We start from the raw sequence: 26,251 nt of genomic DNA, 5'->3' as shown, positions 1-26,251 counted from the left end.
TGTTTTTCACTCAGTTTTGAGTATACCCACTTCTATATCCCCCCCCTGATGTACCCCGTTCAGCCATGGCATATCCTCCTCTGCCTTTAATTGGCTGGTATACCCACTTCTCCAGGGACCACTACACCATGCCTATATAAACACACGTGAAACAAGCACAAGCACAGCACATACAAATAGTGTATTTTTGGGTCCATTTTGCAGTAGATGGGTGGCTGGTTGAGTCATCACACGTAACAAAAAGATTTACAGTAATATCTATAAAATCGTAGCAGCACAAACAGATTTTTACATCACATACGAATTGTGTCATTTTGGGTCCAATTAGCAGTAGATGGGCGGCTGGGTGGGTCATTACACAAAACTAAAATATTTACAGTAATATCTATTAAATCGTTGCAGCACAAACTGATTTTTACAGCACAAATAAATGGTACCATTTTGGATCAGTTCCTACTTTCTCAGTATATGGGGGGCTGGGTAAACTCTGGATGACCTAAAAAAAATATTGCTAATAACTGCAAAACAGTAGCAGCACAAACAAAACTTTTAAGCAAGTTTAAATGTTAAAAACTGATTTTTACACATCTATATGAAGAAGCAATGCCCTGATGTGTAGAGCAAGCCTTAACGTGTTTACAACAGCTGCGTTGATAAGCCTGTAAACCTCTTCTAAATAGAGGCATTCGGGGTGAATACGCTTAGAATGTGACGTCATGCACGGGTAGAATTTCCAATTATTTTTCCCCCGAGACACTTGGGATAAACAACACGACTATAAGCTTTTACATTGATGAGTATGGAATCTGCCGGGAGTAAGAAAAGGATGCATTCGAGCACAGCTGGAACTCCGGCACAGACCACACCTCCCCCAAAAAAAGAGAAGAAACAACAAATTGTATCTAGAGGGACAAAACGAGCCAAAATAGAGCTTGATAGGCACAGACGGAGGACTTGTATAAACATCGGAGCAGTGACAGTGTCAGTTGGCTTCCTTTCTACTGAGAAGGTAACATATAATAACAACTATACGCCAAAGTAAGATGTAAACAATAATGATGACAAATGAAGGTGGAAAATCAAAAGCTAATATTGCTTATGAGTGTTGTAAATGTGCTCTAGAGGACATAATCCATGTATGGCTGATACATAAGTATTGTAGCGAACTAACTTGTGTTGTGTGCTCCTGTATTGCACATTCTTGGTTTGCATTCTGGTGTCTGAGTGTTTAGTGTAAGTGTACGCATCGCACATCTCGCAGGGAGAATAGACTCAGAGCTTTAGCTCGTGTGCTAATTCGGCTCACGGGATAGTTTCTTGTTTCCGGCGTCGGCTGCAGCCAACAAGCTACGAGCCGGTTGTGTAAAGACAAATAAGAAGGGGAGACTACCAATCAAGTCGCTGGTAGCATTCTTGTGAGACGTCACATTATTGTTCGCAACTTCAGCGTTCACACGTTTCCAATGCGTTCAAGAATAAGTTTGAAATAGAGACTTCATTTTTGGTTGCTTGATTTGATAATATAATGGCCTAAAACAGGGATGGCATACTCGGTCCTCGAGCGCCAGAGTCTTGCAGGTTTTAGATGTTTCCCTTCTCCAGTACAGCTGATACATGATCAGCTCATCAGCAAGCTCTGCATAAGCCTGATAACGATCCTGTTGACTGGAATCAGCTTGTGTTGTTAGAGGGAAACTTCTAAAACTGCAGGACGCCGGCCCTCGAGGACCGAGTTTGCCCACCCCTGGCCTAGAATATTACTAGATAATAAATTCCTTGCAAGCAACTGCACTATATCACTGTATAAAATGTGATTATCTGTGCAAGCAATCTATTCAGAATTGCTCTATCATTGTCTTATCATTATCATTCTATCAGAATGAAGTATTTGCTAGTCTGTAAATAGTGGACTCTTGCTTTAGCCAGAGGAGTTTCTGTTCGCTTGTGCTCGTACAGGCCTGTGCGGCTCATGCATGAGCATCATGGAGGCTGCATTTACACTTTAGTCCAGAGGTGGCAGTCATTTGTAAAACATATTTATGCAACTTTAAGCATTTCCTTTTTTCTGACAAAGGAAATATTAAAGAGAAAGTTTGATGCCCCGCCCCAGTCATATTATTTCGAAAACTCAAGATTTCCCCCCCAGTTGTTGTCCCAGGTCTTGAGAGGATACATGCCAAGTTTGAAGTTAATCGGATGAAAACTTTTGGCAAAGGGGGAAAAAAGTATGACCACAGTGAATGTGCAAAAATGGGCCAAAATTTTAAAATTCATAGTTCACTTGCTGTACATTTTAGCATATGGCTTCCACTGAAAAGGCAACTTCAGAATATCCAATTTTTCGCCGGGCCCGAAGAGTAAGAGCAAAGTTTGGCGAGTTTTCGTACATGTTTTGGTCCCCAAAATACAATATTTGCGGAGAATAAATAATAAAAATAAAAATAATGCATTATATTTAAAGGCGCCTTTCTTAGCACTCAAGGACACCGTACAGTAAGTTGAGAAGAAAAAAATGGGGTGAGGTAGAAGAGCGGAAGAGAGGTGGAATAGAGGCGTTGTCAATAGTGATTAAAAAACTGGCTGTTTTTGAGAGGGTGGTTTTAGTTTAATGAGTAGAAATTCAGTTTTGCTACTGTTTAATTGCAGGAAAGTTTGACTGAACCAGGTTTTTATTTCAGAGATGCAGTCTGTAAGGGAGGTAGGTGGTATAGTGGAGAAGGGTTGGTGGAGAGATAAAGTTGGGTATCATCAGCATAAGAATGAAATTGAATGTTAAATTTACAGAAAATATTGCAGAGGGGGAGGAGGTAGATGATGAAGAGGAGGGGCACAAGGACAGATCCCTGGGGCACACCTGAAGTAACAGGGGAGGGGACAGATTTAAGGGACTTGAGTTGGATGAACTGAGTGCGGCAGGAGAGGTAGGATGAAAACCAGTTCAACAAAGTGTGGGTGATGCCAATGGAAGAAAGTCTGTTGAGAAGAATGGTGTGACTGATGGTATCGAATGCCGCACTCAGTTCAAGAAGAATTAGGATGGTGAGGAGTCCAGAATCAGCTGCCATGAGAAGATCATTTGTGATTTTGATGAGGGCCGTTTCAGTGGGCGGAAACCGGACTGGAACTGTTCATACAGATGATTGGAGGATAAGTGGGAATGGAGTTGAGCTGCAACTGATTTTTCAAGGATTTTGGATATAAAGGGAAGGTTGGAGATAGGACGGTAGTTGTTGAAGTTGGTGGGGTCAGCGCCGTTTTTTTTTTTCAAGATGGGAGTAACGGCAGCAGTTTTGAATGATTTTGATACAGTTCCAGTGGTGAGGGAGGATGATGAAGATGATGATGGCAGAAATAAGGGGGAAAGGGAGGGGAGGCAGGCTTTGACAAGTTGAGTGGGGACTGGGTCCAGTTGAGAGGTGAATGTCTTGGATTTCTGAATGATTTTTTTTATTTCTGAGAGAGGGGTGTTGAAAGGAGGAAAATGAATGTGTGGATGGGTAAAAGTCGGTTGTGCATAAGTGAGGAGGGAGGGAGTCCTGGTTATGGGTGATATTGTTGAAAACAGCAAACAGGGACTTAGCATTTCCATTATTGTCAGTGATTATCTTGGAATAATAGTTTGTTTTGGCATTGGTAATGGAGACCTTATAATATCAGATGTGATTAGCATATATTTCTTTGTGAATGGTTAGTCCGGTTTTCCTGAAGAGGCGTTCCAGTTGTCGAGCTTTTGATTTCAGGAGACGGAGATCGGGGGTAAACCAAGGAGCAGAGAGTGAGAACAGGCCGTTTTTTTAGTGGAGCAAGGGTATTCAAGATGTTATGAAGTCCAGAATTGTAATGTGTGACCAGATCATCAGGGCTGGAGAAACGGTGTATGTTGGGGAGAGACGAGGATTCAATCATTGCAGTGAGATCATCAGTATTTATATTCTTTATATTACGAAATGAGATTATACGTGGAGTTTTGGCGATGGAAAGAGTAAGTGAAATGGTAAATGAGAGGAGAAAGTGGTCAGTTATGGGAAGTTCATCTGTTGCAAGTTCAGAGGGGGTGACACCAGAGCAGCAGATTAAGTCAAGAATATGGCCTTTGGAATGTGTAGGAGAAGTGACAAATTGCTTGCATCCAAAGCTGTCAAGACAGGAAGTCTTTGGTAAGCGGTAGATTGGCATTGTCCATGTGAATATTGAAACCGCCCAGCAGTATTATGTCAGGAGAGAGAGAGTGGATAGGTTGGTGAAAAAGGCAGCAAAGTCATGTAAAAATTCACTATTGCGTTTAGGAGGATGGTAAACAGTAGCAATGATGGCTGGAGTGGGACCAGACAGTTTGTAGACTGCAGACTCAAACGTGTGAGACGAAGTCCCAGGCACCGGCGAAACTTTGAAAGTCTCACAGTGAAAGACCTCCGCCCCAGCCGGAATTGCGGGGACAAGAGATCTAAACAAACCCGCGCGGATTGGATTCAATCAGCTAAGAGAAGTTGTTAGGCTGTTGCCAGGTCTCCGTCAAGCAGAAAAAGTCAAGCTTACGGTCAATAATGAGATCATGAATAAGATGCCCCTTAGTGAGCAAATGTTGAGAAGACCAAAGTTGAGGGAGGTGGTGTTGGCGCTAGTAGGGGGGCATTAACCAGCCGAGCTAGGCTAGCTAATACGCTGTTGTCAACAGCTCGGCAGGTGGAACGGGGGTGACGGCGAGCATGGGACCAGATAGACTGCATAGGCGTTGATTCATTATGGTGGAAGAACCGGCGGGACCTGCGGTGGATATATCTGCGGCGGGGCTGGAAAACGATGTCCGGGTGGAGGTGGAGAGGCGTCGGCGCGGGTCCAGGCAGGGGACGGCGTAAACTAAGTAGGTCAGCAGCTGAGTACGAGAGGGAGCCCGACCGACACTGGCAGGTGTACGGGCGGTGAGAAGGAGACACAGACAGCCCGGATGTATGTTCTGCCAAACCACATTATGGATGTCGACTAAGGTAGCGTCGGTGGGGAATCAAACCGGACAACGAGGTGAGTCAATTTATTTAACCCTTTTGTAGCCTGATTTTTAGAACATTTTTAGGTATATGAGGGAGCCCAAGACCTACAAAAAAGTCTCTTGGACCCATATGCTAAAATGAACAGAAAGTGAGCTACGAATTTTTGAATGTCCCACTCTTGACGATTTTTCTACATTTACAGGGGGCATTCTTTTGCCCATTTCTCCTACACGATTGATTCGATTGACTTCAAACTTGGCCTGGACCATGTCAAGACCTGCGCCAACAAGAGGATAAAAATCTTGACTGTTCAAAACACTATATGACAGGGGCGGGGCATCATATTTTGTGTTTCATATTTCCTTTTCCATGAAAGACAATGATAAATATAGCGCCACCTCGCCCTTGGGTCGACAAAAAATAAATTACGACACATACGGTATTTTGTCCAAAATGTGGATACTTTTTGTAAGAGTGATAACTAAGTCATTTATGAATTATTTTTTTTTTACTTTCCACCACTCAAAATGTTTTATTTATTCATTTCTTTTTGATGCCCTATATGGACAATAAAAGCAATATTGTGCTATTATGCATCCATAAGGAAAGGCCTTATTATGCCATTTTCAAAAAAAATTGGCTTTGAATGTGCCAGTACCCCAACGTGGCAGTACCTCAAAGTGGCCCGGGCTGCGTGGACCCTTTATAGCTGCAGCTCTAGTTTAATGTATGTTTTTTTTAAAAATCTTTTTATGCACTGTATAGAAAGTATATATAAGTTATATAATTTAATTTTAAAAAATATATATTTTTACATATTTTGATTATTTTATTTTTTTAAATAATTTGATCAAATTTAATTTTGAAACAAAATTTCATGTGATTCGATTTCAAACAAATTCGACTTACAAACAACCTCTCGGAACCCATTGTGTTCGCAAGTTGAGGACTACCTGTAAAAGGATTTTTTTTTTCAATTGTTGAAAGAAGATATTGTCTCATGGGATAATTAGGAGATTAAACACTGGTTGAATGACTAAAATAAATGTGACGCTTCTCATAGTACCTGTTCCATACTTAGCTGATGTTGTCCCAGTGCCTGACGGAAGCCCATCTTTCCATGAAAGAAGCCACGCTCATTGACGAGTGTAGAAGCCTGTCGGAGGCTCTGACATACAGGGACGCCTTCTGACAGGTTGGCATGGAGCCCAATTGGGATGCTGTGTCTGACAAGGAAAAGTCAATTATTTTTTCAAAATTTCAAGTGTCAATTCAGACTGAACTTGTTTTGTATTATGTGTTTACCAAGTGATAAAGCATTACTTTCCTGCAGCTTCAGCCAAAGTTGTAGGCTTTCTTACTCAAATTGCTGCATGCAGAAACATGAACATTTGGCAAAACATGCATCCCCACTGCGTGCTGTATAATTAAGACATACGTTTGATCCTTTGATCCTGAACATTTGATCCTGTCCCTAACCTTCATTGTCTGACATTAAAAAAAAGCATGGATAATATCGGATCCATCTACGTGAAAGTGAAAGATGAGACTTCTGTGGAAGTTTCTGATGAAGAGGAGCCAACCTTGCCAGAACCTGTGCAACCAACGGTGAGGGATGAACTGACCAATGCGCCTGATCAACACCCACTTGAAGCTGAGCTGGAGGATCCTACGACTGTCCAATCAGAGTCATCCATGGATCCTACTAATTCCAGTTCACAAAGCAAAACAGCACTTCGACGTCCCTCGAGACAGCGCCGACAACCTAATTGATCTTTCGCAAACTCCGCCCCCCAAACAGGCATTGACCAATCATACATTCTAGCAACCGTTGCCATGTAAACATAGTCCGTCAAGCTGTACTCAGCTCTCGGTGACATCCAGAGCCTTTGATTGATTCTATTTGGTGGCTTACGAGAATCCTAACCACCATAAAACTTTACGGAAGAAGAGGAACAACTATCAATAAGCTGCGGACCTCCAAAATGGTGAAGCAGTGTGCCTATGGAGTATGTAAATCAGACATGAGGTACCCCAAGAGTTTGTCTGGGGGAGTCCAGTTCTTTCCCTTTCCAAAGCCGAAAACAAAATTGGAGCAGTGCCTACAATGGATTAAACAGTGTGGAAGGCTTCACTCCCAGCAAAATGTCTCTAAAATAAACAAGCATACATACGTGTGCTCTAAGGTAAGACTATGCTAACTCTATCAGGCCAACAAGGTAGCTGTAGAGTACTTTGCTTTCGGGGCAATAACTGTCACAAAACTGGATATCAAAGTTATTGTAGTTACTATTAATGAATAATATATATTACTAGAATGTCATTGCCATCTAAGTTAAGCCTGTTTAGTCAGTGATTAATGTTAGTTAACTTAATCTCTTCTGTTAGCTGTTGCATTAGTCTTGATGTTGGGAGCCAACGTTAAAACAATGCTTCGTCAATTTTAGCAAACATAGCATCCTAATAAGCGCCTTGAGCTTATCTTGTTTTAATTTTTCATGCAGCATTTTGTGAACGGACACCCGTCTCCGGAGTATCCCAACCCTGTGCTTGCTGTACAAGTGTTGAACCAGACAAGGGAGCAGCTCGGAGGCTGTCGAAAGCCACCAAAAAACGGTAGACTTAATATAACGTTATGCCATATTTTAATTACAAGTAAATTATTAAAATAAATATGAACAGCTTAGTCAAGAGCATCGTAGGCACAGTGGTACAGTGGTCAGGTTGAATAAGTATTGTATGCTTGTATTGGACATATTGTTAGACACTAGAGTAGCAGGTATATTAACAATGAATGAATAAAATGTGCCATTGGATGTGTGGATATTGCAATTATCTGCTACAGTAACTAACTCACTGGTTCAAGATTAATGATATTCATTTGCAAAAAATGTGTACAAGATGCAGAGTCCATGTGCAGGATGTCTCCAGGTCCACAGCTGCTGATGCTGAAACCTCCAGCACTGATGATGCAGCAGAGACTGAACAGTATATGGTTGACAGTGGTGAGTGATACACATTTTTCAAATTAACATTGGCTTAACTGGAGTGGAATAGTTTACCAAATCCTATTTACCTTTACTGAATTGTATTGAATGATAAAATAGGCAGTAAGATGTTTAAGACAGGGGATCTGTTCATTTATTGGTACGTTCATTCTCTGGTCATTAATTAAAACATGCAAAAATGCTAGATGCAGAACAAATAAATGTGCCTATTTATTTCAAATGCATGTAATATAGTAGTCAAAGAAAAATGCATCAAGTTTGATCTTCATTTGTTCCCATTTTCGAACATCAAAGTGTATTCTTTCTAGGTGGTAGTCTTCTTCACATTTAACAAAAAAAATCACACCATGGCATACCTGTGAGCCCAAGCTGCCCCGTTATTTGATAATGGTAGGCATGACTGTCTTTTAGATTATAGCTGCCATCTGCCTGCTTGTAAAGGTATGGGCATTCTGTGAAGCTGTTTTTAGAAGGGCACTTAATTTCTAAAAACCCATAGATTGAGCTCTCACTACCTCCTCTCTCTGTCACCCTGCGGTCAGGTGATGCCCCAAGTTGTGGAGCATTAGGGTTTACAACAAAACCACAGGGATACACTAGATTACCTGCAAGCTTGAAGTAATGTATGGCTGCTATAGGCTCTTGTTCTATTCCTTTTTTCATGGCCTTCGTTTACACTGCTGATGCACTCTTTAAGCGAGTAGCAAGTTTTTCATAGACAGCTCTCCTAGAGCAGGTTCTTTTGAAAGAGGATGACGTGATTCAGGCAGACCTTGCATTGAACCACAAGTTGTTTGAGCTCTGTTCTCCCGTTCTAGAGCTATAGACTCAGGCAAAGAAATGCTCAGTTTGGTGTAAAGATGCATGGCACTTTTATCCAGGACTGTACAGAAGCTGGTGGGTTGGGATGGCAGAGAAAAGTAGGGCAGGTCATCAGGTTGGCTGACAGGCTCTCCAATTTGGCTAACAAGTGGTAACTGTAAAAAATGAGAACGATAAATTATTATCATTAACATGCAAACATGTTTTGTTTTTGTACAGAAAATCACCCCCCTACTTCCTGGAAGCCAGCTGGAAAACGAGCCTGAGGAGGGACAGAGCACTGAAGAGGAGAATAAATCGGAAGAAGAAAATGACAATATGAAATTGAAATTGTCCTTAAAAGAAACTGAAATAGAAAATCTGAAAGCACAAATTAGCACACTTAAAAAGAAAACTCAGCTGAACTCATTGAAAGCAGTAAAAAATGTTTGAATACACACTGGGTTTACATATGAACGATACAACCAACTGTGTCCAATATTTGGCATCCCAAAGGATCCACACACCACCCTTACACTACCAGCAAAATGATAGGCAAGTTGCTGAAATGCCCCTCCGTAGCCAGTTGCTGTTTGTTTTAATGAAACTCAGCAACAAACAAAACTTTCCTTTAGATTTCATATAACCCATGCAAAGAGCAAGCAATATTTTCAATTCATGGATTCATTATGTTTGATATATTAGGTGAATTCGCAGTTTGGCCTCACAGAGATGTCATTACACAAAACATGCCAAAAAACCTACAAAGCCTACCCATCCATATTTGCAATATTAGACTGCACAGAGCTGAAAATCGAAAGGCCAACATCACTAGTGTTACAAAGTCAGAGCTATTCAAACTATAAAAGCACAAATAAATTGAAGTCACTAGTTGCCTGTGATCCTCGTGGTGCGGTGATTTTTTTTTATCTGCCCTCTTCACAGGATCCATGTCAGACAAGTAGATTGTCAGACAATGTGGTATAATCCCACTCCTAGAGAAATTTATACACAGTGGCTACTTGCAAAGAGGAGGTGGCATAATGGCCCCACTGCATATTTCTTGCCTACAATTTCTACCTCAGGTGCGGTTTCATCTGCAATGTAGCTTATGGGTGCATCTGACATCTCCCTCAGTAGATCATATATTTCTGTCCCTATTGCTCTTCTGCAACAAACAGTACACATGAATATATTCTGAACAGAGTGATTGATGGTGTTTCTGTAAAATGGAAGGATTAAAACAGAAAACATACTTCTTGTGGATACAGCTGCTCATGATGGGTTTTCTCTTGTGGTTGACTTTAGCCTTGGCTACCACCACACTGCTCACAGGTTGACCGTTTTTTTTTTACCCCTGGCTTTGTGCCACTGCTGAGGCAGGCTTGTGGGGGAAATGTCATTACTTCTTGCACAGTGCAGGTCCAGGGTGTGCATAAAGCCCACAATATGAGCGCAAAAACCTGGTGAACTGATTGAAAACACATAGCATTAGGTATTTGTTTTGAAAAAACTATGACAAAAATGTAGCATTAACTAGCTAGTTACAGCCATAACTACATCAATGGCTAGGGTGACCAGATCGTAACAAGCAAAAAGTGGGACATAAATATGATGGACAAAGAGCAACAATGACTGATGCTTTCAAAGACAAAAATAAACACTAAAGTCATGATTTCTTATCATTATTGATTGATTCTACTATTTTTAAAACATCTAGATTACAGGCTATAGGTATAATACAGGTGATTACAAAATTTTAAAATAATTAAAAATAATTTAATACTGCAGTAGCCTAAATGCAAAGCAGCTCCTGACTCTGATCTGAAAGTACTGCCTTTAAAGTGTACTTTATAAATAAAAAGTAAAAGTATTTCTGATATAAATCACTACTAAACCTAGTCCAAACCAGGCCTGAACCAGGTCTAAACCAGGACAGCACCAGGACTAACCCAGGACTAAACCAGGTGTAACCCAGGACTAACCCAGGTCTAATTTGTCTGTAGCGACGCGAGGACGTACAGCGAGAGGGGCAGGTTCATTCTCACTGCGCTGAATGATTCGGTTCTGGCCGCCAGAACCATGGACAAACGTGGTTCGGCACTCTCACGCCCAGGCCCACCTGTCACAGTGCGTATGATCCATGGACCTAGTATAACAAGATTAGTTACAGAATACACCGATCAATCTACAGTTAGCTACACAGGCTCTGTTACCACCGTTAGTAGCTTATTAGCCTTGGGGCACGAGGTTTAGCTAGCTTGCTGACCTAAAAGTAATCCTCATATTTTAACAATATTAGACTAACATAAGTAAGAAAACTTACCCGGCAGTACAAGAACACGACTGGTCCACAATGCTGTGCTGGTTGCATCTGAGGTAGAGGTCATGGGGTTTCTCAGATTTAGCTTGCGACCTGTATGCTTTTGCCTCAATAGTAGTAGTTTCACCTTCGCTGGATAATTTAATATTATGAATATAACCCTCCACTGCATATTGTAAACCCTTTTGCCTCGGTCTGGATGATATTGCACTGTTATTGCTCCAAAATAAATCACTAACACACACCGGTATAAGTCTCCCCGTCATGGCTTGTGCCATCGGAGTCACCAAGCTTGACAGACTACCAACAGTAACTAAGAGGGGTGGAGCTTTTGCGCAAGGTCAATTGCCTTGTGTATCCTAGTTTGGTTAATCCACTCATTTCAGTTGTTCAAGCTTTGTTTCAAAGGTTGGCAAGTGCGTACGCTTGAAGCTCTTGATCATGTTCCTGCAACAGGTGTTCCGAAATTAAACATGCAACAGGACTTGCAGGACATAAAAGGGAAGAGAGGGTGTAACCCAGTTAGTTTTCGTATATTAATTATATAATATGTATGCTACTTTATTGTGGTACTGTATATAATTACAATGCCTCATTGCTTTTATATCTTTCTGCCTTTTTATTGTCATGCTGAGTGACGATATTGCAATAATTTTTATTTGGTTACATACCAAGTCATGTTGCGTAACATCTGACGTCATCTTGTTACGTCCAACGTCATTTCCTTTAAATCACAGCGCAAGCTAAACATCAGGGAATGTTCGTGTGGCCGATGTCTGTTAAGGCCCACGATGTTTGTGGCTGGATTTTTTTGTGTGTGTGTGTTATGGGTGTAGACGGTGTGAGTGCTCCTCCCTGATTGGTGGGCCATTTCCCCGACTCGGTTCACCAATCAGGGCAGGGGAGGAGCGCTGATTGCCTCATTGGGTTCAGGTGCAGGACCAGCTGTGGTCATTAGTGACCACAGCTTAAAAGGCTGGTGGTCAGGTTGGGAGCGGGTCTGGCTTTGGGTGTTTGCCTCCCTTTTGTTTGTTTGTTTGTTTGTTTGTTTGTTTGTTTGTTTGTTTGTTTGTTTGTTTGTTTGTTTGTTTGTTTGTTTGTTTGTTTGTTTGTTTGTTTGTTTGTTTGGTTTGGTTTGCCACCCCCTATACCTCTTTTGTGTGTTTTTGTTTCGCCCGACTGTCTTTTGCCATAACAACTATCGGTTATATTCTACAGTCAGTATTTCCTTGGGTGGGACTTTGGGAGCATTGGCTCCATTTTGTTTAGTTTCTGTGTTTTGAGGTATAGTGTTCTGTCATGTGTTGCCCCATTCGTGTGTTGTCCCACCTCATGTCCACACGTTTTGTTCAGTGTGCCCCCTTTTCCACCACTTCCCTTCTCCATGTGTGCTACTCGCTCCCTAACATCACTTGCGTGCCACTCGGCACGTAACAATGTCCCATTTAGAGATTTGTTGCAGTCGGCTCTACCACAGACGTGTGCTGTTTGTTGGCTACCCCACTAGCTCCTTTTTTTTTTCTTCCCCCTCCCTAGATATCTGATTATCATGGGACAGGGCCAGACAGGTGCAACCAGGAAAAAAAAATTGTACCCCGCTGCGGTGCTGCCGCTGGAGCTCATAGAGCCCACGCCCGCGCATTGTGCACATTTGTTTTCATTTAAAGACACGAGCAACACATATGCTCTATATGGCGTCATCAAGTATAGACCTATTGACATAATTTAGCTCGTACTACATTCAGGTTCAGGGGGGGAGGGGGTGGTAGTGAAGGTGTCTGTCAATGAAGTCCCGCCAGCGTGCATGACTTCTCACCAAATGCATGTGTACTTCTGTACTTATCCCGCCTCAAATCATACCCTAAAATATGAAAAGTGAAATTTTTTTATTTTATGGACTCGAGCCACCACCCAACATTGCTAGCATTGTCAGGCAACAGCGACGTGAAAAGAGTACAAAGAAATATATTGTGACTGTCCTAATATTTTGAGAGTATATAACCAGGTTTACATTGAGACTTTTTAGTCATTCCGATTGAAATCACTCCGAATGAAGATCTCTGGTGACCTGTGACGTGATCCATTCCAATCTGCCGTTTATATGCTCCCCGTTTAACCAGATCAGCCCCGCGACAGCCGCGGGATGCACGGACATCGATCACATGATTTATCAAGATGGAGTTAATTCATCATTTAGCACAATAGTTTGTGTTAACACTTTTAATGAAGCAACATCTTGATAAAAACTGTCATGTTTTGGTTTTGTATGGGTTAGGGTTTTGTTTATTTCAGTGTTTGTTGTGTGTTTGACCAATCGGCGTCCTCCTTTCTATTGTGTTCCCCAGGTGTGTCTCATTAGTGTTGGTGTATTTAGTCTGTTGTGTGGGATCAGTTGTCTACGTCAGGTGTCAAAGTCAAAGTCCTGTGTGGGAGTCTGTGTTTCCCGTTGCGTCAAGCTAAGCCTCGTCACAGTTAAGTCGTCTTTTTTTCAGTCTAGTTGTCGACGTATTCGTCTAGTTGTCTAAATCTCAGTCTAGTCATCCTCTTCACAGTCTAGTCGTCCTTGTCACAGTTAAGTTCTCGACGTTCTTGCTAAGTTCTTGACTTTTTCTGCTAAGTTCTCGACGTTCCTGCTAAGTTCTCCACATCCAGCCAAGTCAAGCCAGTCCCGTCACGGCGACCAGCCTCCTCTCGCCCAGTCCCGTCACGGCGACCAGCCTCCTCTCGCCCAGTCCCGTCACAGCGACCAGCCTCCTCTCGCCCAGTTGCGTCACAGCGACCAGCCTCCTCTCGCCCAGTTGCGTGACGGCGACCCGTCTGCCCCCCTCCCCACTTGTGCCAAAAAAAGTTTATCCTTTTGTTCACTATTCCTGTCTCCCTGATGTTTCTCCTCAACTTTGGGTCCAACATGCACAATTTCATGACAGAATGATTCCACCAACCAAGGACCCAGCTGGAGGCATATGGACCGTCCCGGCTCCTCTGCCGCCTCAAGTCCCCGTCCCGGCTCCACGGCAGCCTCAAGTCCCCGTCCCGGCTCCACGGCAGCCTCAAGTCCCCGTCCCGGCAGCCTCAAGTCCCCGTCCCGGCAGCCTCAAGTCCCCGTCCCGGCTCCACGGCAGCCTCAAGTCCCCGTCCCGGCTCCACGGCAGCCTCAAGTCCCCGTCCCGGCTCCACGGCAGCCTCAAGTCCCCGTCCCGGCTCCACGGCAGCCTCAAGTCTCCGTCCCGGCTCCACGGCAGCCTCAAGTCTCCGTCCCGGCTCCACGGCAGCCTCAAGTCTCCGTCCCGGCTCCACGGCAGCCTCAAGTCGCCGTCCCGGCTTCACGGCAGCCTCAAGTCCCCGTCCCGGCTCCACGGCAGCCTCAGTCTCGAGCATCCTCGCCTGTGCCGCTGCCACCGTCCCTGGACCTTTCGCCTCTGCCGCCATCCCTGGACCTTTAGTCTCTACCGCTGCAGCAGCCTCAAGTTTCTTGGTCTCTGCCGCAGCCCTCGGCCTCTTCGTCTATGCCGCTGCCCCCGGCGTCTTCGTCTATGCCGCTGCCGCCGTCTCAAAGCCAGGATTCAAGCCCAGGCGGCGCGAGCACAGCGCTCAAAGGTGGATCCAGCCCTTGGCGCCGCATTCCTTGTGGCCACCCCCTAATCCGGCTCTGTTGGCACTTTGTCAGGCCGTTGATGACTTCCGACACCGGCTCTGTCTAAGGACAGTGTTCACGCCTTTGTACCCGTCCCCGCCCTCCCCGTTTTGGCTATTTTTTGTTTAGGGACGTCTGGGAGCCTTGGTCGGGGGGTACTGTCACGTTTCGGTTTTGTATGGGTTAGGGTTTTGTTTATTTTGGTGTGTTTGTTGTGTCTTTCTGTGATTGGTGTTTGTCTTGTGTTTCCCCTGTCTCGTTATGTCTGAGCTAAGTCTCGTCTCAGTCTAGTTGTCTACGTTTTAGTCTCGTTGTCTACGTCTCAGTCTAGTCGTCCTCGTCACAGTTAAGTTCTCCACGTCGAGCCAAGCTTCCCAAGTTCTGCCAAGTCAACCTCGGTCAAGCCAGTCCCGTCACGGCAACCAGCGTCCTTTCGCTGTCCCGTCACGGCAACCAGCCTCCTCTCGCTCAGTCCCGTCACGGCAACCAGCCTCCTCTCGCTCAGTCCCGTCACGGCAACCAGCCTCCTCTCGCTCAGTCCCGTCACGGCAACCAGCCTCCTCTCGCTCAGTCCCGTCACGTCAACCAGCCTCTTCTCGCTCAGTCCCGTCACGCCAACCAGCCTTCCCCACTTGTTCCGATAAAGTTTCTCCTTTTGTTCACAATTCCTGTCTCCCTGATGTTTCTCCTCGCCTTTGGGTCCACCAAACAAGTTTACTTAAAAACAAGTACTCCCCTCGCAGACAAGCTCTGGTGTGCCGCCACCATTGTAGTGGGTGCAAACGATGACGTCATGACACATTTACGTCAAGACAGAGCATGCGCATACCGCAGCCTCGCCATTCCGAATGAAGTATATACATGACGTTTGGATTGACAAAAGGAATATACTACCCCTGTGATACCAAATGAAATTCCATTCAGATTTAGCCTTTTCATTCCGATTGAGGTATTTATATGGGGCATTTTCATTCCGTTTGGCCGTTCGGATTCATTTCGAGAGAGAGAGAGAGAGAGAGAGCGAGAGCGAGAGAGACTCCTCATTCACGTCGCACAGTGCCCCGTTAACAGTCCACATCTCACAAAAACTATCCAAATCTCCTGCTCTCTTGTAAAAACTAAAATCAATAAAGAGTCTGGACCACACACCCATCTTGGCCTGGCTCAAAACAAAGTTTAAAACCCGGCTTTCTCTCTTGATCTGGCCCTTGTGGTTGAAACCATAAATAAAAGAGTGCTTGTGAAAAACTACTTTGCATTGGGTAAAAACCCTATCAATCAAATCAAAAACAGATCGCAAACGCTCGCACTGATAGAAACAATGAAAAACTGTTTCCCTGTGTCCACAGAAGGGGCAGGCATCCTCCACGGCTGGGTTTATCGCGGATACAAGGGAGTTCACGGCCACGATGCCGTGGAGGATCCGCCATTGAACATCGCCGTGTTTCTTGACCACTGGGGCCTTGTATAAGGTGCCCCATGCTGGCTTCAGTTTATCATCCATAACTCTCCTCCATGGAGTGTCCAAGCGTCCGTTAAGTTTATTTTTATGTAAGGTTTTAACCATTGTTCGGTAGAATTGTTTTCCGTGCGCGGCTTCCAAAGAAACTGCTGGAATGTTCTCCAGCAGGGAGACGCCGCAGTCACCCAAGTCTGGGAGCAGGCCGATGTGGGGGAAGCCGTCCTCTGGGTTCGGAGTTAGGGAACCACTGCCATACAGACTGAGGAGGGAGCGCTCATGTCCAGCCAGTCTTCTTTTCCAGTGGTTCAGCAGCTGTTTAACGACCCTCAAGGAATGTAGCCCCAGAATGGAGGCCAGCGGACCGGGGTCCTCGAGACTGGGACCGGTCAGCTCCACCACTCTGCCAAGCGTTGCGACCCCTGCAGCTTGAAGGGTCTTGGACAGAGTCGCTCCCCCCCAGCTAGGGTAGTCCAGCAGGGTTCCCTGTAGGACAGGTTCTTGCATGAGCCAGTACAGTGAGTCGGCCTGCTCCGCCCGCTGTTTTTTCAGGAAGTTCCAGACTTTGAAAGTACTCCGACAGAAACAAGGCAGAGAAGCTGTGCTCGTGCGAAACAAGTCCATTAAAAACAAACTGAAATCCAGGCCATACAAACCTAAACGCTGCAGGGTGCATCGGGTTAATGGTCTCCACAGAACATCCTTGGGGCCAGTCAGGAGCCTTTGTATAAACTGGAGTCTGAAAGCAGCGCCCCTCCCTGCTGGCCAAATGCACCAAGCCCTGTCCCCCCCCCCCCTCTTCTTTAGGGAGGAAAAGGATGCTCTGTGGAACCCAGTGCCTCCTGCCCCCCCCAAAAGAAATCAATTAAAATGCGCTGCAACTCTTCAAGGAGAGAGGCTGGAGGGTCCAAGACCATTAGTTTGTGCCACAAAGAAGACGATGAGGGTTCTGCCCCTGTAAGACATTTTTGGCAGTAACCATTTCCACCGTTTTAACCTCCCCCTCATTGTCTCCAACACATTAACCCAGTTTTTATTTTTGTAGGTCTCATCCCCCATAAAGATGCCCAGATATTTAAAACCCCCAGTTTTCCATTCCAGTTCGCCCGGCAATTTGAGCTTGGTCTTCAGCCCCTCTCCCACCATGAGAGCCTCGCTCTTCCCCCAGTTCACTCGCGAAGATTAAATAAAACCAAACTCTGTCACAACTTTTCTTAAAGTATCAATGTCCTCTTGTGACTTAGTTAAAACCACTACATCATCGGCATAGGCAGACAGTTTGAAAGACATACAACACTGGGGGATGTACACACCGTTTAAATGTTCCCTTAACTTGTGGAGCAGAGGCTCTATGGACAGAGAATAAAGCATCCCCGAGAGAGAGCAGCCCTGCCTCACCCCCCTCCGGACGTCGAAGGGGGCACTCAGACCACCATTTATTTTACGAACGCTCTCAATGTCACAATAAAACACCCGGATCATGGCTATAAAGTCAGGGCTGAAACCAAAGGCACCCATGGTTTGCCACAGGTACTGGTGTTCAACCCTGTCAAAAGCCTTTTCCTGGTCTATGGAAATAAAACCAGTGTCAAGAGCCAAGGAATTGCAGAGTTCCAAATAATCCCAAATTAGATTTACATTGTCACTAATGAGCCTGCCCGGCACGCAATAGGTCTGATCAGGGTGGATTATGGACGACATCACTCCTCGCAGCCTAAGGGCCAGCGCTTTGGACAAAATTTTGTAATCTGAGCACAGCAAGGACACATGCCTCCAGTTCTTAATGTCCTGCAGGTCTCCCTTCTTTGGTAGCAGGGTGATGACGGCCCTCCTGCAGCTCAACGGGAGTTTCCCCTTTTTGATGCTGTCGTTCATCACGGCAAGCAAGTCTGGTCCGACAATCGGCCAGAAGGACTTGTAAAAGTCCACCGAAAGGCCGTCAATGCCAGGAGCCTTGCCACACTGCAGGCTCCCCAGGGCAGCTTCCAGCTCCTCGAGCCTCACCGGTGCCGCCAACTGGGGGGTTTGCTCCTGGCTCACCTGAGGGAGACCGCTTAGAAATTTGCTGTGTGCCTCTGGATTACTTGACCACTCATTCCTATAAAGGTCTCTGTAGAAACCGGCAGCATATTTCCTGATCCCAGAAGAATCTGAGACTTCGGAATAGCTACCCGTGCGTAAGCAATGAATGATCTTCCTTTGTCCATTTTTCTTCTCAAGCCCAAAGAAAAACTGAGAGGGGGCATCCATCTGCGAGATGTTCATAAAACACGACCTGACCAGCGCCCCCTGTGCAGAAACCCTGAGCAGGCTGGCCAGCGCAGACTGTTTGGACTTGAGGGAGTCTAAAATCCCTCGATTTCCTGTAGAAGCAGCTAAAGACTAACTCCTCTACCTGTCTCTCCAGGCCCCTTACAGTCCGGGTCAACTCACCCGTGGCAAAGCGAGTGAAATTCTGGCACAGTTGTTTGGTCTGAGTTTTTCCGTAATCCCACCATTGCTGGATGGTGGGAAAATTGGGTCTGCTCTCTCTGTGGGATAACCAAAAAAACGTAAAAGCTGTTTTAAAAGCCTGGTTATTCAATAGAGCTGCGTTAAAATGCCAATAGGCGCTATGTAAGCGAATGTTCTGAATAAAAACGGAACAAGAGACAAGAAAATGATCACTAAAACCAACAGGCCGAATCGAACACCTTTTAAAAATATTCAAAAGGTTACTAAAACAGTAAAAGCGATCAAGTCTGGCGCGGGATAAATAATTCTCATACCTATCGCTCCATGTGTACTGTCGTGTGTTATGATGAAAAACTCTCCATAGGTCAGACAGCTCGTGGTCTTTAATGAGCTGTCTGAGTCTGTGAGACGACCCAGGGTGTGGCTCAGGATGATTACTGTCCAGAGCGGGATTTTCAGTGCAATTAAAATCACCGCCTAAAAACACGTAATCACCACGACATGCGCTTAAGAGCATCACCTAACTTATTCAAAAAGGTGATCCTCTCCAACCCTCTTGTTGGAGCATAGGCGTTTAAAAATACCAATTTAACATTTTCATAGAAAGCTATAACTTTCAGTAAAAAACCTGGAATAATTTCCTCTACACTAAAGGAAGCCGGCAAAAAATTCTGAGCTAATAAAATCCCAACTCCACCACTGGCACTGGAACCATGGCTCAGAATTACCTCCCCCTTAAAATCTATTTTCCACTCGCAGACATTGTTGTCAGTGCTGTGCGTTTCTTGAAGAAACAACACATTTAGTCTATTCAATTCCATCATCTGAAAAAGAGCAGCTCTTTTGAAATCAGCCCGGGCACCATTCACGTTCAAAGTTCCCATATTAAAATCACACATAAATGGAAAAATAAAAAGCGACCCATTAGGACAACACAGCAATGACAAGCATCCATCCAAAACATCTGACTTGACTTTCTCAAATTGTGGTAAATGAGAGCGAACATAATTTCATAATTGAAGATATCTAAATAAATTAAATCCAAATTTCTCCTGCAATTGCTGAAAAGACATAAAAGTGTTCCCTGAGTACAGGTCTTTCAGTTAACTTTTTCCCCAATTCTCTCCATAAATTGAAAGCACCATCATCACAAGACGGAACAAAAGAGGGATTAGATTAAATGGTCATACAGAGTGACAACGTTTTCATCTCAAAGTGTTTCGTTATTTGTTTGCAAATACATAAGAGCTGTGGATAATGTGCGGCTGTTAGGGGGGTGGGTTCAGACACGGCGCTCGGCATACGCTTATCACACACTGCGCATAAGGCATCAACTGCCTGTGCGGGCACCAAATAAAACCAAGCTCGTAAAAAAATCATAATGATAGTAAATACAATAATATCAGTATGTAATATTTAAGATAAAAATTTGTAAAGCATAAATTTTGTGTTATTCTTTATTTGCCCATATTGAGTGAAATTAAATAAATTTCTTGGACGTATGCAGAGCTAAAGGCAAAGGCCGAGAGTGCCTGGAGGGCATCGCTGGTCCCCAAATGTAAATTTGCAGTCCTCTCCTGGAGCCTATATTGAGTGAAACTAAATAAATACTTTCATGTACGCGGAGGTAAAGGCAAGTCGAGGTGCCAATGTACTTACCCCCGAAAAAAATCTTAGTTTTGCAATGCCAGGCCTCCAATAGATTTGTGCTTACAGAGATGTTATTTTTTTATTATTATTATGTGTGACTTGTAATTCCATATAAATGGCATAATAATGGCATCCAATTTTTTTTAAATATCTGGGCAAGAAAACAGGTATGTTTTGAACCATGTACAAAACCTGTGGTAGAAAAAACACTTAATGAGTTGACCCTCTCCACCAATGAGAGTGGAAGTGTCCTCCAAAATTGGATGTTGTTTCCAAGTTTCTCTGGAAGGGGAAGAAAATGTGCATTCACCAGGGAACTGTATTTCTTTGTCACATCAATGCCCAGGTATGTAATCTTATGCAAAGTCACTTTGAACGGAAGAGATGCAAGCCATTTCTGATCTTCTATTTTTATAGGAAACAATTAACTTTTACTCCAATTGACCCTGTAATCCGCAAAGGTTCGAAATCTATCGATAACTGACAAAATTGCAAGTATAGACGTTTGGGGCCATGCAACATATAACAAAATGTCATCAGTGTAAAGAGATATAATATTACGAGTGTAGACCGTGTTGTACCCATATATATCTGGGTGTGTATGGATTGTTTCTACCAGAGGTTCCAGAGCAAGAGCAAAGAGACAAGGATGTCTTCTCAGTCCTTTACGAGTCCCTCTACAAAGCTTAAACTGGGTAGACAATGTGTGGTTTGTAAGAATTCTGGCAATAGGATTTTTTTTTACAGTAGTCTTATCCATGAAATAAAATCTTGACCCAATTGAAAATTTTGTAAGACAGCAAAAAGGTATGGCCATTCCACTTGATCAAAAGCCTTTTCGGCATCTAAACTGAGTTTTACCAAGTTTACCAACATTGCACAAACGCAGAAGGTTGCTAGCGGAGTGTCTGCCCTGCACAAAGCCAGTCTGGTCAGGGTGCATCAGTTTGTTCATCACTAAACTCTGGCGACTCGCCAATATTTTTGCCAAAATGTTAGGTTAGGTCTGTAAAAAGCCACTTCCTTACTTTTAAGTTAAGTGTTAAGTGTTGGTGGCAGAGACTTCTCACTGTACGCATAATTATATAACTTAAGCAATTATGGAACAAGTTTTCTTTTCAGATATTTATAAAACTAATTTCCCAGCCCATCTTCGCCTGGGCTTTTCCCATTTTTCAGCAAGCCAATAGATTTAGCAATTTCCTCATTCGTTATCTTAGCATGAAGGGTCGTACGATCCACCTGATCCAGCACAGGCAGATTACAGCTGTCTAGAAAATTCTGCATGTCATCAGAACCTGTTTGAAAATGAGAAGCATAAAGAGATTCATAAAATTGCCTTAACTTGTCATTTATGTCTTTGTGTGAGGTAAGGAGATTCCCACTTGCAGATCTAATCTTGTGAATAGTTTTATCAATTTCCAACTTCTTCAACTGTCTCGCGAATAATTTGTGTGGCTTGTCCCCAAATTCAAAGTGCTATTGTCTCACATATGTAAATTCTCTATTATTATTGCTGTAGAGTATTCATTAAGTTTATACTTCAATGCACATATAGTATGATACTTGTCTTTAGTATGTATCCTTGCATTGTCAGCATCTAAGTACCGTATCTGCTTTTCTAGTTGCATTTGCTTTGCCTTCTTCAATTTGTTCTGTGAGGCCTGAAATGATATTATACATCCTCTAATAAAGGCTTTATATGATTCCCACAATACAGCCTGTGACATCTCAGTGGTGTCATTTATATCAAAGAATAGTCTAGGAGTTTATATATTGATGAAATTTAGAATTATTCATTAACTGTGTATCAAACCTCCAACGCCTGTGTGTTCTATCCAAATTAGATACAGTAAGAGAACATGTGACAGGACAGTCATCAGATATAATAATGTTATGGTAAGTAGCATTGCTCACATATGGCAACATTCCCCCATCCACCAGAAGATAATCGATCCTAGAATCAACATTATGCACTGAGGACTGAAAAGATGATGGATTAAAAGTCCGCCATACGTCACAGGTATTCATATTTTCCAAATATGTATTAACAAAACTAATAATAATAGTATTTTGGTCCCCTATTACTGTGTAAATCTCAGAACTCACTGATGGAAAAAAGTGCAAATACAAGCAAAGAACATTGCTGATATTAATATACTTTGAACATCGAGCTTGACATCATGGCTGACGTCAGCCGTTAATGTGGTCAGTACGTGTGCTAATAGGCTAACGTATCCGTCATCTTATTTTCAGTCTACAATATCTATTAATTGTAGTACAAATGTTCTGTTCATAACTACTGGCTCTCCGCCTTAAAGGGATTACACCACGGAATTTTAAACCCTTCCACAGTTAACAATAAGCATATAATGATTAAATCTTACGTTTGACACCAAGGCGATGTAATTTTTTAATGAAATATTAGGTATTTTGCTGGCTATTTTTCTAATGCGGAAGTAAAACGCCCGGTTCAGTAGAACCCCGCTTCTCCCCGTGTGGTTGCCGCGCCCCTCTCGTCCAAGCCGCCTGCTGCCAAGGAGCGTTGTGTGGCCACGCAAGATCGGCCAGCTGTTGTAGTACAACCGTGTCTTCTTTACATGTGGAAATTGGATGGATGTTTAATTCTTCAATAAATATTTGAAACAAAAGGGCTCCTTGCCGCAAGGTATCGTAGTGGAGGAGGGGAGAAGAAAGAAAGAAAGAAAAAAAAACATGAGAGGGTTGCAAACCAGAGCCTGCTGCCTTACAAGGCAACCACTAGACCATCAGTACAGTTAAGTAAATGTAAAGGATAATTGATTGCTTTGAATTAATTTGGACAGAATATTTATTGATAAAGGCTACTTTCTTTTGTCAATATCCCATGGAGGGAGGTCTCAGACAGAGTGGGCGTGCGGGTGCGGTGCGGGAGTGGGGCCGCACACAATGACGTCAAACAGTGCCAACAGCTCGTTTTCTCAGGTTGGAAGGGGCTGGTGCTTGGAGAGCAGATTGACCTAGAATTTCTCATACAGGTGCGAATGGAGGAAAACACCACTTTGGTGATGTTTTTGGTGAGGAATTAGCATTTTAACATGGCTAAAAGCTCCCAAAATTAGATTTTTAACGTTGCTGTCCCTTCTGTTCTAACCAGACTTCTCTGAAAATTCTACTGTATGCCCAATCACTTATTTTGGGTCATTCCCGACTGCATTTCACATGAGCGATTAGCATGCTTAGTGACTGCCCGTTTGCCTTTAGTGAAAGTGCAACTTTTAGTAGGGTAGTTTATTTGTCACCACGGAGGAGAGGATCTTCATTTTGCACCACGCAGCTCATGGCTGCTACTGCATACAGACTTAGCTTAGCTTAGCCTCGCTAAGACTGTGTTGTCAACTTGTCAAGCAGCCACGAAAGTACCTCCGGGTGACTGAGCAACAGCGTAACGTAGACGCGGTGCTTTAAAAATTATTATTATTTTTAACCATTTCGGAGTTGGCTAGTGTGTGGTGTGTGCGTGCGTGTGCGCGTGTGTGCGTGTGTGTGCACTGTGCTGTGTCGCTGATTTGTGAACTTGGGGGATAAGAGCCCTTTAAAAAAAAAACGCAGCTTTAACTATGTCGAAACTGCAGTCTGAGGTCTCAAAACGATATATCGTTCAGCCCTAGTATCCGGATACGACGTGTAAGTATCGATACTTTTCAAAGGTTAAGAACCCTAGTGGCAAGTGGCTTTGCATTTTGGGTAGGAAGCCAAAATGCGACACTTGCTACATGCACCCTTGCAAACTTCAGGCTTCATATTTCCGAATAACGGAAATCAGTCGGGGCGACAGAGAATTACCGATTCGATACCGATACCTTGGCTTCAGTATCTGCCGATACCGATCTGATCCGTACTAAATTGTCGTTGCACTAGTTCCCCCCAGCAATATTCAATATATTAAAAAAAAAAAAAAAAACTCAAATGCTTTTAGATGTTCTTTAATGTCTTCAAAATATTTTGGGAACATTTATTAGAGTATGATACTTCGAAGACCTCCTCAATTCCACCGACACGCCATCCTTTGAGGAAACAGAGTCTGTTGACTCTGAGGTGGGTTCTCCTATATCTGGGGTCGAAGTCACTGAGGTGGTTGGAAAGCTCCTCGGTAGCAGGACACCAGGGGTGGATGAGATCCGCCCAGAGTTCCTAAAGGCTCTGGATGTTGTAGGGCTGTCGTGGTTGACATGCCTCTACAACATCGCGTGGACATCGGGGACAGTGCCCCTGGATTGGCAGACCAGGGTAGTGGTCCCCACGCAGGGTGTGCTAGAAGGGATCACACGCGTCAGCCTCCCTGGTAAGGTCTATTCAGGGGTGCTGGAGAGGAGGGTCCGTCGGGAAGTCGAATCTTGGATTCAGGAGGAGCAGTGTGGTTTTCGTCCTGGCCGTGGAACAGTGGTCCAGCTCTACACCTTTGGCAGGGTCCTCGAGGGTGCATGGGGATTAACCCAACCAGTCAACATGTGTTTTGTGGATTTGGAGAAGGTGTGCCGTGTGCTTCGGGAGTACTGGGTACCGAGCCCACTGATACGGGCTGTTCGGTCTCTGTACGAACGGTGTCAGAGTTTGATCCGCATTGCCGGGAGTAAGTCGGATTTGTTCCAAGTGAGGGTTGGATTCTGCCAAGACTGCCCTTTGTCACCGATTCTGTTCATAACTTTTATAGACAGAATTTCTAGGCAGGCCAAAGCGTTGAGCAGTTCCGGTTTGGTGGCCTTAGCATTGCATCTCTGCTTTTTGCAGATGACGTGGTGCTGTTGGCTTTGTCAAGCCGTGATCTCCAACTCTCACTGGAGCGGTTCGCAGCCAAGTGTGAAGCGGTTAGGATGAGGATCAGCACCTCCAAATCCAAGACCATGGTCCTCAGTTGGAAAAGGATGCAGTGCCCTCTCCCGGTTGGGGATGAGATCTTGCCCCAAGTGGAGGAGTTCAGCGCAATATATATAACATACTTATCTTGGGGTCTTGTTCACGAGTGAGGGTAGGAGGGAGCGGAAGATCGACAGGCGGATCTCCGGTGCAGTGTCTGCAGTGATACGGGCTCTGTATCGGTCTGTTGTGGTGAAGAAGACGCCGAGCCAAAAGGCCATTACCATTCGATCTTCGTTTCTACCCTCACCAATGGTCATGAGCTGTGGGTCGTGACCGAAAGAACAAGATCCCGGATACAAGCGGCCAAAATGAGTTTCCTCCGCAGGGTGTCCAGGCTCTCTCTTAGAGATAGGGTGAGAAGCTCGGTCATCAGGTCGAGCCGCTACTTCTCCGCGTGGAAAGGAGCCAGTTGAGGTGGCTTGGGCATCTGGTTCGGATGCCTCCTGGACGCCTCCCTGTAGAGGTGTTCCAGGCTTTTCCCAACGGCGGGAGGCCCCGGGTATGACCCAGGACACGCTGGAGAGACTATGTCTCCCGGCTGGCCTAGGAACGCCTTGGGATCTCGCCAGAGGAGCTAGTCAAAGTGGCTGGGGAGAGGGAAGTCTGGGCTTCCCTCCTAAAGCTGCTGCCCCCGCGACCGACCCCGGATAAGCGGTAGTAAATGGATGGATGGATGATTTTGATTTCAAAATGTGATGAAATTACGGTGGTCATGTGATATGCAACGAGGAGAAAGTAGTGAGCTGGCTGTCCGAATTGCCAACATAATGAGGGCACTATATATTAGACAACTGTATAGTGTGGGGTTATGTAGTGAATGAGGGGTTAGGGGATAAGGGTGGACATTCGGACACAGCCTAAACCTCCCCTTATTAGGACCCTTAGCTGTTCAATAACCTACCTGACTTGAAATGGGGCACTGAAGGACCCTTTGCAGCCAATGTGCCTGATGTTAAATAAAGGAACTGAGCACTATGACAAAAGCCTGGTTCACACATCAAGATTTTTAAATTGTTGGCAGTTTTCCAAACTCTG

General features: G+C 44.3%; 1 protein-coding gene and 1 long non-coding RNA gene across 5 annotated transcripts in view; one reads left to right on the top strand and one right to left on the bottom strand.

Moving 5' to 3' along the window:
* Nucleotides 1–26,251, bottom strand: part of ydjc (YdjC chitooligosaccharide deacetylase homolog) — a 50,936-nt gene that overhangs the window by 12,152 nt on the left and 12,533 nt on the right. The window contains exon 3 of one of the 2 annotated variants that reach the window (XM_086075181.1): nucleotides 6,055–6,214. In XM_086075181.1, coding sequence (XP_085931307.1) covers nucleotides 6,055–6,214 — 160 coding nt within the window. The remainder of the gene's footprint in view (nucleotides 1–6,054; nucleotides 6,215–26,251) is intronic. The other variant, XM_086075182.1, reaches the window with a different exon arrangement.
* Nucleotides 447–11,274, top strand: LOC147174821 (uncharacterized). Of its 3 annotated transcripts, none has more exons than XR_015094780.1 (5): nucleotides 447–1,009; nucleotides 4,676–5,019; nucleotides 5,191–7,604; nucleotides 7,890–7,993; nucleotides 9,038–11,274. It is a non-coding gene; the product is annotated as an uncharacterized LOC147174821 (long non-coding RNA). The 3 variants fall into 3 exon arrangements; XR_015094781.1 differs by having other exon boundaries at nucleotides 4,676–7,174; nucleotides 7,493–7,604; XR_015094779.1 differs by having other exon boundaries at nucleotides 4,676–7,604.

The sequence above is a fragment of the Leptonotus elevatus genome, chromosome 5, assembly GCF_054856555.1.
Source record: "Leptonotus elevatus isolate MCC_2025b chromosome 5, RoL_Lele_1.0, whole genome shotgun sequence".
Lineage (NCBI taxonomy): Eukaryota > Metazoa > Chordata > Actinopteri > Syngnathiformes > Syngnathidae > Leptonotus > Leptonotus elevatus.
The sequence above is the reverse complement of the archived record's forward strand: the minus strand, read 5'-3'. Positions and strand labels throughout refer to the sequence as shown.